This window comes from Phocoena sinus, chromosome 4, assembly GCF_008692025.1.
Source record: "Phocoena sinus isolate mPhoSin1 chromosome 4, mPhoSin1.pri, whole genome shotgun sequence".
Classification (NCBI taxonomy): Eukaryota; Metazoa; Chordata; class Mammalia; order Artiodactyla; family Phocoenidae; genus Phocoena; species Phocoena sinus.
This window is the reverse complement of record NC_045766.1, coordinates 76,414,252-76,433,005: the sequence shown is the minus strand read 5'-3', so window position 1 is coordinate 76,433,005 and position 18,754 is coordinate 76,414,252. Positions and strand designations below refer to the sequence as shown.

The 18,754-nt window shown below is 40.7% G+C and overlaps 1 protein-coding gene across 2 annotated transcripts in view; it reads right to left on the bottom strand.

The window, feature by feature from the left end:
- Positions 1-18,754, bottom strand: part of HSPBAP1 (HSPB1 associated protein 1) — a 53,661-nt gene that overhangs the window by 15,621 nt on the left and 19,286 nt on the right. For both annotated transcript variants that reach the window (XM_032630775.1, XM_032630777.1), the window contains exons 3-4: positions 18,390-18,571; positions 2,016-2,152 (exon numbers count right to left, since the gene is read on the bottom strand). In XM_032630775.1, coding sequence (XP_032486666.1) covers positions 2,016-2,152; positions 18,390-18,571 — 319 coding nt within the window. The remainder of the gene's footprint in view (positions 1-2,015; positions 2,153-18,389; positions 18,572-18,754) is intronic.

The following is an 18,754-nucleotide window of genomic DNA, read 5'->3' as shown; positions in this document are numbered from 1 at the left end:
CCTTTGAAACCCATCCCAGATGGCAACTCCCCTCTGAAATCTTCCCTAATCTTTCCAACAGGAACATTTTCTCTTCTCCTTTTCAGTTGCATGGCTCTACGAACCCTTCCTCAAGGGCACGTTCATTCTGCCTAGATATATCACAGCAGTCCGCGGGCTTCCCTGCACTCTAACTGTACATACACTCTCTTAGGGCAGAGAGGTGTCTTACTTGTTCACCTCTGTTCCTACTGTAACACATGGTATCTGCACGGCAGGATACTCAGTAAATATTTCCTGAATAGTTAGTTATTTTATTACTCCAGAGCTATATGAGGCCAGAAAATATGGTCTACGACAAAGTTAAAGTAAAGCTATATTAATTTTATATCACAGAAAGAACCCAGGTATTTTTTGGTAATGTTTTCCCAACTGAATTTCTTTGGCTTATTTCTCCACTCAGAACAAACGGAAAGCAGCTACTTAAAATGATGCCCGCTCTAACGAAGTTTAAGGTTCAGACTATTAACTCCATAAGGGCAGGGACCAGGCACACTTGATTCACTGCTGTAACCACAGTGCATTAATAATGTACCCAGACGTTCTAGGCTGCTTAATAAAGACCTGAGGAATCCAGGAGGAACTATCTCATACAGTTTTATAGTTTTCAAAGTACTTCACACGTGGGGGGAGCAGTTCAAAGATGGTAGCAGAGGAAGACCCTGAACTTACCTCCTCCCACAGACACAAAAAATACACATGTACCTATAGACCAGTTCCCTCTGAAAAGAACCTGAGAACTAGCTGAACACGTGCTCCACAATAAAGAATAAAAAGGACTAACTACATCGAGATGAGCAGGAGAGGCAGAGAGACGCTCCCGCCAAAGCCCTCAGCCCCCACGTGGTGGAACACAACAGGAAGGGACCTCACCAGACAAGGCTTCTCCCGGGAAGTTAGGGGCTGGCACCCCACATCAGGAGCCCTGGCCCCTGGGATCTAAACCACAGAGATGAGCCCCCGTAACAGCTGGCTTAGGAAACCAACAGGACAGGTGTCCAAGTGTCCCCAAGTGCTACATGAAACTGAGACTCCCCTCGTAAAGGGTTCACATATATCTCACTTGCCCCAAACCCTAGCAAAATAACAGCAGTTTGAAAAGTGTTGAGACTACACGTGAAGGAAAGTCATTTAGAACCTGACAGTATCCACCGAAGGGGTGGGAAATGATGGAAATGCTCCCCCGGGATGGAAGCACTGGCAGACGCCATTGTTGTGCTCCTCACCTAACCTGCGGGCACAGGTGGGCAAGCTCGAATGCAGGGGCGAGCAACCGTGGCTCTACCCTGCCACAATGCTGAAGCCAGAGAGCTCCAGTGACCAGAGCACTTTCCCAGCCCTGGCGCAGGCAGGTGGGCACAAACGGTCCCGGCATTCTCCTGCTCCCAGGCTAAAGTCTGTGAGTGTGGGAGGCTGCAACACGGCCCTGCCCCCTGGCTGGGGCTGATGCGCATGAGCAGTCATGGCGTTCTCCCGCTCCTGAAAAGCCAGCACGCGTGCGCGGACGAGGCAATCTCATGCCGCACTGCTGAAGCCTGCGGGCTCGAGCGGTCATCGTTTTCCCACTGCTCTCCTAAAACAAGAGAGCGAGTCCCACCCCCTACACTCTACAGCTACTAATGCAGACTCTTACATTACAGAGCTAAGCAGACAACTGTCTAGCTGAACTGGGAGTGTATTCCTAGAGTTCTGGGATCAGCTTTCTGACAGTAATCCTGACCATGGCTGAGAGACACAACACACAGACACCACCATCTATACGGTTCCCCTTATTTCACAAAGGAGGAGACTGAACCAGAGGCTAAGAGATCTGCCCTGGTCATGAGGCAGGCTGATAGGATGGAGCAGGGAGTCCTGCCCCCTACCGGACACTCATTCCTCCTCCTGGGCAACACACAAAGACACACATACACACACACACACTCTCTCTCTCTCTCTCTCTCTCCCTCATGCATGTGCATGCACATGTGCATTACCTTCCTTGTACCTGGAATACTAGGTTGCAACCATAGGTGTCCAGATGACAGGGTGTATGGGCCCCCATGGAGCCGATCCACAATGTACTTTCCTGTCCATTTCTTCCAGGAAACCCAAAGTCAGACCACATCACATCCTGTTTTGAAAATAAAGTCACAGTCCATCAAGAACCAACCAACTCTGTTGTATAGGAGTGTTACACATTTTCACTTACACATCTGGTTTTGGGCACTTGGAACACTCTCTTACAGAAATCGCTATAGATGGAAGAGGTTAGGTTTCCAGAGCAATTCAAGAAGTCTTTTTAACCAATAACATATCTGAATAACCCCACTAATAGTAGTTATTCAACAAATATTTACTGTCTGCCTATAACATGCCTGACACTCTTCTAGAGCATGTGATGAATCACACAAAATAGACAAAAAGGCCCACCCAAATGAAGCTTACATTTCAGAGGTTGGAGACTGACAATAAACACTAGACACAGTTATGCAGATATATGGGGGAAGTGGCTCAGGCAGCAGGAACAGTGACTGCAATGGAAATAGAAGTATTTTTTTAAATCTCTGAAGCTTAACTCAGGAATCCAAAAAGGCACATTCCCTCTAAGCAGTGCAGATATCTTGAGGCATAAGTAATGTACTAACTTTTTGCACTTTCAAAGACCACATGAAAGAAGCCTTCTCCTAGGTTAGTGGAGTTATTTAAAATTATAGATGCTGGAGCATCTATAGTAGTTCATACCTACTAAACTGGAGTCTCCAGGTGGGGGAGACACAGCATATCTTTTGAAATACTTTTGCTGTGCTCCTCAAGGTCATTAACTCTTTAAGTGTAAAGAACTTGAAAAAGAGACGGCACAGTGCTTTCAACTTGGCACTCCTTATGTCTAGTTCTGTGGACAGATCCTGCCCAAGTCAACTACTGATCCATAAATACCATTTGGTCCAGTAGTTCTCAAACCAGGCTCCCTGGCATCCCCTTAGGGCACTGGGGATAGCAGCAAAGGCTCTTTCTTTCAGCAAACTGCTCTGCTTGATTTTATTTAGGTTTGAAGAAAGGGTGTTCCTGCTTTTAAATAAAAGTTAGAAAACTACGAACGTAGTTTGACATAAACTCAAATCCATGGAATTTAAGATATGTATAAGCTGAAAAAGAAAAAGAACACACTAGTGAACCAGGCAGGAAAGTTTTGCTTTATTTTTTATTTTATGTTTTTTGAATCATGAATTTTTCCTTTTGAATTTTAAAAAACAAAACAAAAAACACCTCTATGTGCAGAACATGGTCCTAAATGCTGACACTACTCAGTATCTTCAAACTTTTCTCTTTTTGGAGGCAAAGCATTAACACTACTCAAAGAGAAAGAGGATTTTGGAGAGACATTTTCAATGGATGGTTTTAAGGAAGACTAGAAAAAGCTTTTTCATTTTTGTTTTGAGTGGTAAAAATAGAATATGTGCATATAACTAATATCTGTTATAAAAAGGGGAGTTTTTGCAAGGTCAGCACTATTGTAAATGCATATGGCTCAAATGCAGCAGCTCCAGGGTGTGGCAAAAATCATGTCCCCTCTGGATATAGCCCATATGCTCCATGAAGGGAGCTTACCTCTGTTTTCCCAGTGCCTAATATAATACCTGGCTCAGGTTAAGTGCTTAAAACCTTGGCTGCTTGGGAGGGAAAGAAGAATCTGTTGGCTTATTATGGGTAAGTGGTTCAGGTCAAGAACATTTTGAGCATCTATTACATACCTATGAAAATTAATACAACACAGGCCCTCCCTTCAAGTCTCATAATGGAAGATAGTCCCATAAATGGACCCTTCCGATATAACGCAGAAAGTGCTCTCACAGCAGTGAGCAGAGAGTGCTCTATGATCACAGAAGAAGGGCTCCCAGTCCAAGCAGGGAGCTTAGGAGGCTTCCAATGAACCTGGTCCTTGTTGAACAATCCACCACACCTCAGTTTGGAATTTAACTAAAGGCAGATGAAAGACACGCAATATAAAAACAAAAAAGGGGGATCTGTCTTACCTAAGAAGAGGCTGGTTTAAGTGACTCTTAATCTTCTTACAGGTACACCCCTTTGGGAGTCTAATGAATGCCTATATCCCTCTCCTCAGAGAATGAACGCACACGCACACGTGAGCACGCGCGCGCACACACCACACACACACACACACACACTTTCACATACACTTTGAGGGAGTCGGTGGACCAACCCAGGTGAGAAACTGTTCTAGAGCACTACTTCAGAAAGAATCACAGAAGGAAAGTTTTTCTACTAGGTCAGGGGGTGACTATATGAAAAACTGACGTGAGGCTTCCCTGACCTCTTATCTAAACAATAATGACTAAAAAAGGAAAAATTATTTTGGAATGATTAGATCAGGGTGACTAAACTTCAGCTGCAAACTGACTGAGAAAACTAGAGGGTGAACGGGTTTGGGGGCCCAAGTGGCAGAGCGAGAAAGTCAAAGTAAATTTGTCAGAAAATAGATTAGCATTGAGTGTTACCTATTTTGGCTTTCTTTCCCCACAGGCTCTGAGAGTTGGGATTTCTTGCCAATTGAGTTCAGCTATTTACAGGTAGTCATAAATCTCTGAAATGAGTGCAGGCCAGGAGGAATCTGCGTTGGGTCTTGCTAGAAACAAGTGACCCTGTTAGCAACCACATCGGTGAAACTAACACAGGTGACTGGCGGGTGATCCATCCTGGAGTCTATTCCCACATCCACTTCAAAAGTTGAAAAAGTCTTTAGAAATCATCTCTATCCATGAAATTCTATTCTACATCATCCCTGAAAAGAGCTAAGCGTCTGGTTGATTGCTTACTACAAAATCAATATTTGCTTCTTGTAACTTCCAGAAGAAGGTCCTAGATTTGTTTTCCACAAACAACAGGTTTATGTTTCTCTTCTGCCAAAAACTATTGTCTTTAAATTATCTGAAAAATGGTCAATGTCTCTACTTTATCATTTTTCTCAATATCTAGACTCAGTAGCATTAAATTCTCCTTCCAGTTTCCCTCCTCTTGACTACCTTTGTCCACAGCCCTCTTAAAGCCTGGCTCTCAGAATGAACCCCAGACACAGCCTATGTAGTTCCCTGCATATGGGTCTCAACATTCCATGATCTGGACATTACACTATTAATACACTGTCAGACAGTGCTTTTTTTTTTTTTTTTTTAAAGCAGCTGAATTATACCATGGCTAATCTAGGCTTGACTGTCTTTTTCTTATGAACGGTTGCCTAGCCATATCTCTTCATCCTTGACGTTACAGAGTTTAGGAGAAGGCCATGGGACCCTACTTTTATCCCTCTTAAATTGAATGTTAAGTTTCTGCCTGGTGCTTTGCAATGTTTAAATGAACCTACATACATGACTCCTAAACCTTCATCTCCAGTCCTAACTTCTCTTCTATTTACGACTAAATCTATATTTTCAACTGCTAAACCTATATTTTCAGCTGCTAACTATCAGGTTATGGAATCCATATGGTGGGACAGGCCCTGATACTAACACTTTCTTTGTATCATCTCATTTAATCCTTATGAGATTGAAGGTAGTTATAGCTACTGTACAGATGTGGAAACTGAGGGACAGTTCTGTCCTTTTGTTAAAAAACATGGAGACATTTTTGGTTGTCATAATAAATAGGAGGGGGGTGCCTTGGTATTCAGTGGATGGGGGTCAGGGATCCAGCTCAACAAAACAACAGAAGTTTTGTATCTTGCACAATTTTCATAACACTGAAAAATCTGATCTTAGTTACCTGAGATTAGAGCTCTGACTCTTTTATTTTTTTTTTTTTTGCGGTATGCGGGTCTCTCCCATTGCGGAGCACAGGCTCCAGATGCGCAGGCTCAGCGGCCATGGGATCTTCCCAGACTGGGGCATGAACCCGTGTCCCCTGCATCGGCAGGAGGACTCTCAACTACTGCACCACCAGGCAAGCCCCAGAGCTCTGACTCTTAATTTCATATATCCTCAAAGGACTTTTGCACGGTTTTAACACATACTGAATTTTCTAGAAACACAATTACTAAGTAAGTCGAGGGAGGACTGTACTTTGTGTTCCTGCAGCTTCATCAAGAGTTGTTCACCGTTTTGAAAAATTAAGTCACCAGCAGCATTGAAACTCATATGATATTTGATTTAGCAATGTATACACCAATATCAGTCTGTGCTCGTACTGTCTCATCAGGGTGACTCTATGTGTATAGATACAAACATACTCATTTAGCCTCATTTCAAAATGTTAAATATAAAATATTGGAAATATTCTGTGGAATTTTATCTTAACTCTTCAAAACTGAACCTTTTCCTTGTAGGTAGGTACAAGCTCCTGATTAATTCATTATGTCTTCTAGTATAGAGACGCTTGAATAGTTACACATCAAATCACACACTTCTGCTTAAGTTCTCCTGTATTTTATAGCTGGGGTAGTTTAATAGTTTTAAAAAATTATTTGTGGAAGTAATTACATCACCTGCAAACTGCATTTCAGAACAGTAAAGGGGATGCAGGTTCTGGTATGAGACTATTGCTACACTACCTCTCTACTGCTCTCCCAGCATGGGCTACACACCTCCCTGCCTTTGCTTCTGCTGTTCATTCTGCCTGGCTGGTCTCCTCGCTGCCCTTCCCACACCCCAATTCACATTTCTCTTTCAAGACCCAATGTAAGTTTCATGTCCTTGAACCCTTCCACACTCCCCACCGCAACCCCTTCCTCCTCTGCCGCATGCAACCTGGTCATTCTCTCTTTTGGTCTCTCTCTCCCAAAGAACTTTGATTCTTTGCCTGTCTGACCCATTCTCCTCAAAGCAGCAAAGAGTGATCTTAAAATATTAAGTCCTGTCCCCGCTTTGCTCTGCACTTAGAATTAGATCCAAATGCCCCCTATCATGGGCCTGCATGACCAGGCCCCTCTCACCTCTCTGACACCTCTAACCCTCTCAGTCTCACTGGCCAGGCTTCAATCACAATGGCTTTCTTTCTTTTTTTCCAAAAAGGCAAAGTCTTCTCACATTCAAGGGCTTTGAACTCTGCTTAGAAAGCTCTTGACCCTCCATTCACTTGGCTAGCTTCTCATTTTTTAGGAATCAGCTTAAATATCACCTCCTCAGAGAAGGCTTCCCAACTTACCCTTTTAGAAGTCCCTCTGCTGTACTGATTTTGGCCCATTTTTGTTTACTTCATAACAGTTAGGACAATCGGTTAGACTCACTTGTCTGATTTCACTATAGAATATGAGCTCCCTGAGGAGAGGAGACCAAGGCTGTCTGTGACTCTCCAGCCCTAGCACAGTAGTTGAAAAACAGGTGTTTGTAGAGTGAATATACAATCATGCACATTTTACAGTTATTTTCTGTCTTTTGAACACATATTCACCTCACAGACCCCAGCAACTGGCAGAGTCCACAGCACACAACAGAGCTTGAATCGAGTTTCTGCATTCATCTACTCTCAGCTTTGGCTTCATGTTTTTTAATCGGCTGGAAGACTTATTACTCTGCTTTGACTCTGGAATTTTTTTCTTGGGAAAATACAGGTCTGGTGGGTATGGTCCTGGAGCTCCTTGGTCATCCCAGGCCAGTGCCCAAGTCTAAACAATTCTCCCAACACACAGTGGCTGACAACAGCCATCTGTGAGAATGTCACAGAGAACTCAGCGAGCTCCCCCAGGGTCTGCAACATCAGAGGAGGCGCATTCCAGACCACAGCGTGCATCAAGGTTGGGCCTGGTTTCTGGAATAAATGGACTATCCATTCAAAATCGTTACATGTTGGCTTTGGAGGTCCACTTCATCACACACCTGGCCTTGACTATGCTGTGATGTCTTCTAGCGTAGTTATTGAGCATTAACACATCAAAATACATGTTGTTTATTATAAATTACTTCCTCGAAAATTCTCCTTTATATTATGGGTAAGGTATTTTAACAATTTAAAAGAGTTACGTGTGTAGGTAATCGTATTATCTACAAACTGTTTAAAGGGAGTGCAAGATCTGGGAGAGTTGAGAATCACTGCTATAGCACAACGAACAGAATCAAAAACTACTGACTGATAATATATGTGATATGCTAATAGGGGATGGAACCTCAAAAAGTGTAAGGCATAAACATCTCTATTATCAAGAACTCTAAAATCTAGTTGAAGACACCAACTTGAAATAACAACATAAACAAATCAATTACCCCCTCCCCAATATGCCAGAAGGCAATTCTATCATGATCACACAACCGGACAACAAATTAAGAGGTCAAGAATGCTTGATATTTGCTTTTGTCTTTCTCTGTCTTGATCCCTCAATAAGTACTAATGCATTAGTACTTAATCGAGAGATATGAACTTTGTGCTTTTCCCTTCCTCTCTTCAGTGAGACGTATAGCAGATTGCTAACCTATCAACTTAACCACTAAATAAAATGACCATCAATCATCCTGCCCCAGGGATCTGGCCACAGGGGCCCTCCCTTGAAACTGCCAGCCCTATGGCTGCCTAAGAAATCCCTCTGGCTTCAAAATCCTCTCTCCCCAGCTGACAAGGGCATTCTTGGCTATGCACTAAGGATGGCTGTACAGACTCATTCTGGGAACCCTCCCTTTAATGCTGCAATTCTCTCTGGTCCCTATACTTGCTGCCTGCAGAGGCCCTGGAATAACTGTACTTTTTGTAGAAATTGTAAATCTTGCTTCAATTTTTCATGTCCTTCCATGAACAGAGTGTGCCATAAACTGCCTACTTTTCTTAATATCTCATTCCCAACTTTATTCAGACAGATAACGTGCCCAGCTAAGAGACATCCGTTTTCCAGCCTGCCTTGCAGTTCAGCGGGGCCATGAAACTAAATTCTAACCATTAAGCAAAAGTTGTTGGATGGGACTTCTGGGACAGTTCCTTAAAAGAGAGGCAGGGCTTCCCTGGTGGCGCAGTGGTTGAGAGTCCGCCTGCCGATGCAGGGGACACGGGTTCGTGCCCCGGTCTGGGAAGATCCCACATGCCGCGGAGCGGCTGGGCCCGTGAGCCATGGCCGCTGAGCCTGCGCGTCCGGAGCCTGTCCTCCGCAACGGGAGAGGCCACAACAGTGAGAGGCCCGCGTAACGCATAAAAAAAAAAAAAAGAGAGGCAGAGAGCCGGGAGTACACGTTTGTCCTTCCTTCCTCCTTTCTGAAATACAGTGTGATGGCTCTCTTGGAACACAAGATGGCTTTGAGGATGAAAGCCACATGCTAAAGACAGAGTAGAAAGACAGGAAGAACCTGGGTTCTCTGGGATGACAAAGCCTCCATTCCAGCCCCGGCCAGTGTACCTCCAAACTTCCCTTAGGTGAGGAAAGAATTCACCATATGTGTTTAGTTAGGCAACTTCCATTCTGGGATTTCTGTCACAAGCAACTAAGCCTAACCCAAATTGATTCAGGACGTTAACCCATGGAACCTTGTCTTTCCCCAATAATCTCATTCTGTCAGAGCCTTTATCTTGGGTTTGCAGTTATGCCAGTCCTAAACCCTATATCAGAGAAACATATCCTCGAAGAAATACGTCTGTAGACACTTGGGGTGGAAGTAGGGAGAGTTTCATGGTACTATTCTTTGAGCATATTATAAATACAGTAGGCTTCCCCAGGCTAGCCTGGAGAACTAACCGCCAAGATCTGCATTGTTCCTCCAGGAAAATAAAAAAAAAATGTTCTGAGTCCAAACAATTGATATACAAATAAAATGTGTAGAACACAAGCAATGAAAATTACAAAAGACAGCAAAAGAGTAAAAAGAACCAAAACGTCTTGATAATCAACTCTTTAATTAAAAAATAAGACCACAGTTATTATGGAAGTGCTAATGTAAGGCTGCAGTACTATAATTTAGTAGTCCATTAGATACTCTAGTGGTTAGGGGTAATTCTAGAAGACAATATCACATGTTACCCCAGTACTTAAAGGAATTAACCAGGAATTCAGTCCTGCTTTTTCATCCTCCCCCACAGCCAACCACAATGGTTTCCTATCAGCCCCAATTCCTGGCCTCTTCCCAGACATATTCTGGGAAATTTATCTGCAGTTTAAAGACACCTAAGAGAGGGACTTCCTTAGTGGCGCAGTGATTAAGACTCCACGCTCTCAACACAGGGGGCCCGGGTTCAATCCCTGGTCAGGGAACTAGATCCCACATGCATGCCACAACTAAGAGTTTGCGTGCTACAACTAAGAGCCAGCGAGCCACAACTAAGGAGCTCTCAAGCTGCAACTAAGGAGACAGCCTGCCACAACTAAGGAGCTCACCTGCTGCAACTAAGACCCAGCTCAACCAAATTAATTTTTTTAAAACTATTAAAAAAAAAGAGAGACACCTAAGAGGGATGGAAATAACACACTACAGTGTTTCAAGACCAAATATGGCACAGCTTCTGTACAGAATGAGAGTTATAAGCAAAATTCATCATTTACTCATAGTTGAAAACTGGCTGGCCAAAGAAAATGAACTTGGTTTATAACACAAAAGTAGTATAGATACTTTATTCTCCTCTTTCCTCTGGATGGTTCTGCCTTGTCATGATGTCCTCAACATAATATGCAATTTATAAATAATAATGGTTTTATTTCTTGTGTACATAGAGTGATCATATTTCCCAAAAAAAACCAGGACATAAAGGATGACAACGCACTTTTGTGCTACCTGTGAAGATAAGAGTTAGTTGGGGAGAAACTGCTTAAATACCAACATAAGGAAATATTTAGAAACAGTATATTTTCCACTGCCTAGTTTTCTTTTTAAATTAATTTCACTGAGGTAAAATTTATATACAATAAAACATACCCATTTTAGACTACAGTTCAGCAAGTTCTGACAAATGTATATACTGGAATAATCACCACCATGATCAAAATATAGAATACTTCTACTACCCCAAAAAGTTCCCTCTTACTCCTGTGCTTTCAATCTGCCTGCCTCTACTCTCAGCCCCAAGCAACCACCGATCTACTTTCTGTTATCCCAATATTTTGAAACTGGATTCCTTTAAGTACACATAACAGCAATGAGGATGAGTTTTAAAAATTGCTTAATAAAATTGTCTCCAACATTTTAAATAAGAGAATCTAAAAATCTGGTTTTAATTTTAAAAGTTCAAGAAAATGTATATGCTTCAATCTTCTTGATTATATATAATATTCTAAAACTATTACAATCATTTAAATGATAAAATAGTGTCAGAAAAAGTACTAAAGTCTAATAGCACATTTTACACTTTTCTGTCTTAAGGCTTGGCCCCACATTCAACTTTAAACTCCCACGGAAGCCAAGTCTTTTATTCAAGTTGGCATCCCTAGTACCTAACACAGCACAACGAATGTTCAAAAATTGCTGAGTTACTGATCTAGGTGACTAGATCTAATTTTATGCTGAAACTAAGTCGCTCCTAAACCTGTTCCAATTAACAAGTTAAATAATTGTTGCAGACTCAAACACCATTTAAAAAATGCTGTACAAGCAACCAAATCTTCCATAATTTTACAGGTTTTTTAAAAAAATTTTTTTTTGGCTGCATTGGATCTTTGTTGCTATACGCAGGCTTTCTCTAGTTGCGGCGAGTGGGGGTGCTCTGCCTTGAGGTGCACGGGCTTCTCATTGCAGAGGCTTCTCTTGTTTCAGAGCATGGGTTCTAGGCACGCGGGTTTCAGTAGTTGTGGCACGTGGGCTCAGTAGTTGTGGCTCACGGACTCTAAAGCACAGGCTCAGCAGGTGTGGCGCACGGGCTTAGTTGCTCCGTGGCATGTGGGATCTTCCCAGATCAGGGCTCAAACCCATGTCCCCTGCATTGGCAGATGGATTCTTAACCACTAAGCCACCAGGGAAGCCTAATTTTACTGTTTTAACCAAAGAACTTAAGAAAAACTGGTAAGATACTGATAATACAGAATAGTGGCTTTTTTTAAAAGCCTACCATTACCAGAAAATAATTCATTCTTAATTTGTTTACCACTAAAAAATGGTATATTTTGAGTTGGAGTGTTCTCAGAGCCTAGATTTGGTGTGAGCTAGTATAAGCTCTAGGCTCTGAGAATACCCCAATTCAAAACTATTTGTTCTTTTACTGGACTGTTTGGGTGACTTGTGGTCATGGTTAATTGGAGTCTATCTATCACGTTAAAGGTTGTCTCATTCTATTTATTCTCCATGCCTAGATCACACACATAGGAAAACTGAATATACATAATACTATAATGAACTTACATCTGAATAAAAAAGAGAAAAACCCCAACAAAATGGAACTTTAAAACAGTATAATTAACTATAATTACAATGTAAAACTTATAAAGGATAAATACTTCAAACAGCCCCTTAAATGAACATTATAAATGAGCAAGTACTTAAGGCCCTTTTCTCCTTGAAAAAATTACCTCAGGTAACAAACAGAAAAGAGGTAGTTAACTCTACCCACAGATAGGCTTGGATAAATACCCAAATTCTTACATTCCAATTTGCCTCATCAGAAAGCATCATGGGCCATCAAACCCCTTTAAACATCACTAAGCCACCTGGCTCAATTTCAACATACTCTCATAACTATGTTATAAAGCCCAGGACAGGCTAGAACTAATCTTCCATGTGCTGCATTTTGAGATTCTGTGTCCTGGTGACTTAACAAGGCTCCTGACTCTCAGCAGTCAATCTGAATCACAACACAAAATGGAATCTGCCTGGGAAATGTTCTTGGGGCAAATCCCTTTTGCTATATGTTGGTTCTTAACAGCTTCAATTACGATGATACTTATAGATGATTATAAAATGTAACACCTGTCATTCTTACCTAATGAGTCAGAGATAAAGAAATTTTATGGTACTGTCACAAATTCCCTACCTTCCTCATGAAGTAGAGAATAAAATGTTCCAAATAGATGCTTTACTTAGATCAGTCAATGATATGATGTATAGCTAAATGAGGCCAATTTCATTTGTCATATATGAAAGTCAGTTAAGTGTCAAAATCATAATTTTTGGCAACTTAAGCTACAGGATATTTTCCAATAATACCACTATATTTACCAGTGTATTTATCAGTATATATAAATATTACATGTTTATCACTGAATGAATTTAAGTAGAAGCTGTAAGTAAAAACTTATAAAACTCATTAGAAGGCTGAAGAGAGCCAAGAATTTCTTGTCAAGATTGAAAAATGCTACAATTGATTAACTAGAAGCCACAGAAAACTGGACAAGGGTGAAGGTGGGGTTTAAGTTAAAACACCCTCTGAAGGGCCCCTAAAGACCAAATAGCAAAACAAGAAATGGTAAGACTAGGGGAAAAAAAATACACTTATGTAATCATTCAAATACCCATTATGGATTCAGCACTATGTTAGCAGTTTGCGGGAATAAAAAATTATACAACATAGTCCCTGTTCCCAAAGAGCTTACAATGCTGTTAGAGAAACAAGTCATAGGCATTCTATGTCACGCGCCATTTAAATAACAATCCAAATAAAACATACAGGAATTAAGGCAAGGAAGGGATGGATGTAAGTACGAGTGGTTGAGAAGGCTTCATAGCCACGGATAAATCTGAGCCGGGTCCTAAGAAGCTGGATTTTAATAGGCAGAAGTTGAGAAGAGCATGAGCAAAGGCCAGAAGACGAGAGAACACGGTGGTCCAGCACTCTGCAAGGAGACTACTCAGGGACACATGCAGAGGAGACAGGTCATGTCAGTCATACTGGGGAGAGTCTTAAATGCTATTATCCTTACACAATTTAAAGGCATGAAATGTCTGTGAATATAATTAACATATTTAAATATTTTCATAAGAAACTGTTTTGGAAATAATTAGAAGAGGACTCAGAACTAGAGGAGAGTAATTTCACAAAGGATGATGTAGACCAGAGGTTCTCGAAGTGGTCCACAGACCTCCTGGGGAGGTCTCTGAGACCCTTTCAGAGGATCTGTGAGGCTGAAACTATTTTCATAATACTACTAAGATGTTATTTTCCTATTTCACTGTGTTGACATTTGCACTGATGGCACAAAAACAATGGTGAATAAAACTGCTGTTGTCAAGCTGTGGAACCAAAGTGTACTAATAGCATTGCATTCTTTTTTTTTTAAACAGCCTTATGAGGCATAACTGATGTACAATAAACAGTGTATATTTAAAGTGTACAATTTGATGAATTTTTTACATACATGTACACCTGAGAAACCATCACTACAATCAAGATGACATTTTGATCATGTCCAAAAGTCTTCCCATAACCTTTTGTAACCTCTCTCTACCCCCTCATTCTTACATAACCACTGATCTATTTTCTGTCACTATACATTTGTTTGCAAGTTCTACAATTTTATATAAATGGAAGCATATAGCAAGTACTCCTTCATGCTAACACTAACCAAAGGCAAACTAAACAAAGCAGACTTTGGACAAAGTAGACATCAGAACAAGGAAGAACTCAGGAAAGAGAGGATCATCACATCTTGATAAAATAGCAATCCATTAAGAGGACATAATAATCCTAAATGTGTATGACCCTAAACTGTTACCAGCTGCAAAACAAAAACTGACCAACCTAAACTGAAAAAGAAATAAATATGCAATTATAGTTGAGAAATTTTAATACCTGTCTCTATATAATGGGTAAAACAAGTATACGTAAAATCAGTAGGGATATAGGGGACATGAGCAATCAACTTAATTGACATTTATAAAAGACAAAAACAGCAGAATACACATTATTTTCAAGTGCACAAGCTATCAAGATTGACTATATTCTGGGCTATAAAACAATAAATTTAAAAGGACTGAAATCATACAAAGTATGTTCTCTGAACACAACAGAATTAGAAATTAGTAACAGAAAGACAGCTCGAAAATCCCCAAATATATGCAAACTAAACATTATACTTCTAAGTAAACCATAAGTCAATGAAAAAATCGCAAGGGAAATCACAAGAAAATATTTTGAATAGAATAAAAATTATCTTGGAAACTTGTATCTTGAAACTCATCAGCTAGAAAGCTTCCTAAAACTTAAAAGACTTTTCTGATGAGAATGGTGATGCTATTAGCAAATGTCACTTTTTTAAATAAAGTATACAAAGATGCATCAACATTTCGAAGATCTATATAGCTTAGTAAACCAATATTTTCCAAATGGCCAATGAAAAGTATTACAAAAGATCCATTCCATGCAAGATAGACCAATGGATTTTACTGAAAGACTAGGAAGGGTTCATTGATCATGGGTTCAGATTCTTTTTGTTTTTCTTTTTTTTGGGGGGGGTACACGGGCCTCTCACTGTTGTGGCCTCTCCCGTTGCAGAGCACAGGCTCCGGACGCGCAGGCTCAGTGGCCATGGCTCACGGGCCCAGCCGCTCCATGGCGTGTGGGATCTTCCCGGACCAGGGCACGAACCCGTGTCCCCTGCATCGGCAGGCGGACTCTCAACCACTGCACCACCAGGGAAGCCCATGGGTTCCGATTCTTGATTGCAACAAACAAACTTTTAAGAGACTACTCATTAGTGGTAGAAACAACCCAAATTTGGTGGAGTATCAAAAAAATCCACAATTATCTAAAAAGGTTGCCAAAATGCTCCTCTCTTTTTCAGCTGCATATGTGTGTAAAGCAAGATATTCTTCATATACTTAAAACAAACCAAAAATCGCAAGACTGAATGAAGCAGACAGAAGAAACCAGCTGTCTTCTATTAAGCCAGACACTAAAGAGACAACAATGTAAAACAATGCCACTACTCTCATAACATTAAAAAGAAATTTGGAATATAATTACTTTCATAAAAATGTCACTTAAATTCACACACAATGAGTTTATTCTAAATAAACATTAAAAAAATTACCAGTTTTAATGTTTAACTACCCACCGTTTTATGACAGACGGAAGAAGGCTTGAAACAATAAGTCGTAAGATTTAGTGACTGAATGAATTATAGTGGTAAAAGTAAAACAACTTAGGTACCTTTGATGTAAGATCACTTCATGCTCAGAAAACCTTGAGATAAAAAATGATATAATCTTAACGGACTTGGTTGTTCATAGCAGATTTGCGTGTTCTAATCTAGAGAATTAATCACCGTAATGTGAGCTGAAGAAAACTCATTAACTAAAAATATCAGATTTTATAAGGGCTCAATTAGAATTCCAGCACATTACCAAAAGGCTGCCTTTTATACCCACACTTAATAAATAGGACACGTTTCTGCAGTGCTACCGTGCCTGGGCTGAAACAGAACAACTGATGGGGTCAGATTAGAGATTCACCCAAGGCAGAGTGAGCCTAGATCCAGCACAGACAGAAGTCCTTCATCCCAGCTGGGTAGTCCTCACAGGACTGAACGTATCCAGACCCCCTGCAGGCAGATAGTGCAGTAGTTAAAGCTTGTGGAGGCAGACTGCTTAGTTTATTCTTTTCTTAGTTGTATAATTTCAGAAAAGGTTTAACTTAATCTCTTGGTGCCTCACTTTTTGTTTTTTTAATAAATTTATTTATTTGTTTGTCTGTTTATTTATGGCTGCGTTGGGTCTTCTTGCTGCCCGCAGGCTTTCTCTAGTTGCTGTGAGCGGGTGTTACTCTTCGTTGCAGTGCACGGGGCTTCTCATTGCGGTGGCTTCGCTTGTTGCGGAGCACGGGCTCTAGGCACACGGTCTTCAGTAGTTGTGGCTCGTTGTGGCTCGAGGGCTCTAGAGCACAGGCTCAGTAGTTGTGGCGCACGGGCTTAGTTGCTCCGTGGCATGTGGGATCTTCCCAGACCAGGGCTCAAACCTGCGTCCCATGCATTGGCAGGTGGATTCTTAACCACTGTGCCACCAGGGAAGCCCTCATTTTTCTTAAAATAGGGATAATTATTAAATCATAGGGTTACTGTGGGGATTATAAAGGTAAAGCACTTAGAAAAGCACCAAGTATGAGTACTTGATAAATATTACTATTACAGTGTTTTACCTGAAATAGGGAGTAATAAAGTACTAGTCTAATATACAGGGTTGGTTAGGGTATGAGAAATATTAATAAGATACTCTAAAAGTTAACTATGATATCTAAAAGGTCGAGGATTAAAGATCCATAGAGTAATCACAATTAAGGTTATTAAAAAAATTACCTCAAAGTTATCATTTAAAAATGAGTAAATAATAGATTTGGTATAGACTTTGGATTCAGAAAACATCTACTGAATGTTTTCAAAACCAATGCATTTCTTTTACTGTTGTGAGAAAAAAAAAGTATCCTCAACTAACAATTATGGGGCAAGTGATGTGTTTTTCCTTTTTTTTTTTTACAAAAAACAAAATTTAAGTAAAACATTAAAAAATTTAATAAAGGAAAGATACAAAGTATTGATAGCTGTATGATAATATTATAACTATGAAAGCACCAGCATCCAAACCTTCACTCAAAGTGAAAGAGAAAAAATATAAGCTGAATGGAAAATGACTCAAGAGTCCAAGGACAATCAGCCTGTATGACAGGAAAGTCCAGAGGGAGAGTGGTGGTGACCAGCAGGAGAAGAGCAGGTGGGTGAACAGCCTCCTGTGATGGCAAAATATATCCTGTAGGGACAGGATGAAGGACTCTAGAACCTCGACCTGACGCTGGGCAAGGCAGAGTCATTCAAACAGCTTTCTGGGACTACTCCCGTTGCTGGCCGATGCCTAAGACACACAGAAACCAGAGCAGGATCACCCCACAAACTGAACTGGCAGTTTGAGGTAGAAAACACTTTGAAAAGAGGATATGGTAGTCTGCAAACTGCCGTCAGTTACGTCAACGTGTGGCAAAGAACTTCCACGTTCTTACTTCTGCAAGCACCCCCATCCTTCTGCAGGACTTCTACAGTCAAACACTGGGAGCCCAGCACTCTCTGCTTCAGGCCACAAACCTGTACTAAACACCCCAGAGCAGAGAGAGATGGCGGCAGCAGCCTGGAAGGCTTCTAGGATTCTAGGAATGCTTCTTCATGTCATCAGCTTTGTACCTCCATCTGCCTCACTGACAGAACAAGGACTTAGATGTAGGTCAGGAGGAAAGGAAGTTGTACACACAGTCTATGTTTCTAATATACTCCAAATCAGCTCAGGTGCTGTTTAAAGGCAAAGGAGAGAGTGTGCAGGAAGTCTGGTGACTAGGAAAATAAGAAGAAGGCTGCTCATCTTTGTAGGCTAAACATTATACTTCCTTTGAGCAAATCTCTGGGCTTGAGTAAATAGGATAGCCAAGACTCACGGTGACTCCTTTTCAGAGAAAAAGACAGTGAGGAAAAAAGTACCAAGGAGATTCTAATTTGTGATCTTTTCTCAAGAACAAGTTATACTATGATTAAAAGAAATGTACTGACTTACCTGGAAAATATCTGTCTTGTCTTCAAATAAACTGACAAAATATTTATAGTCAGCATAAGCCCAAAATTTGGAATGATCATAGTCTCTAAATGGTCCAGAAATACTAGATCGGTCACAGTTCCAGGTCAGAAACTCTTCAAGTGTAGCTTCTACGTAACTACATGTGGTTTCAAACTGAGGAGCTGCAATGTAAGAGAACCCAACTTTAAATGTACATTGAACACAGTTTCCAAATATTGTTGTTTTCTTAAATGAGATAATTTCAACCAGGAAGTATTAACTATTATTTAACATTAATTAGAAATTAATTATGCACTTGCTAAATAATTAGAACCATTTACAACACTTAACAATACTCTTGATTA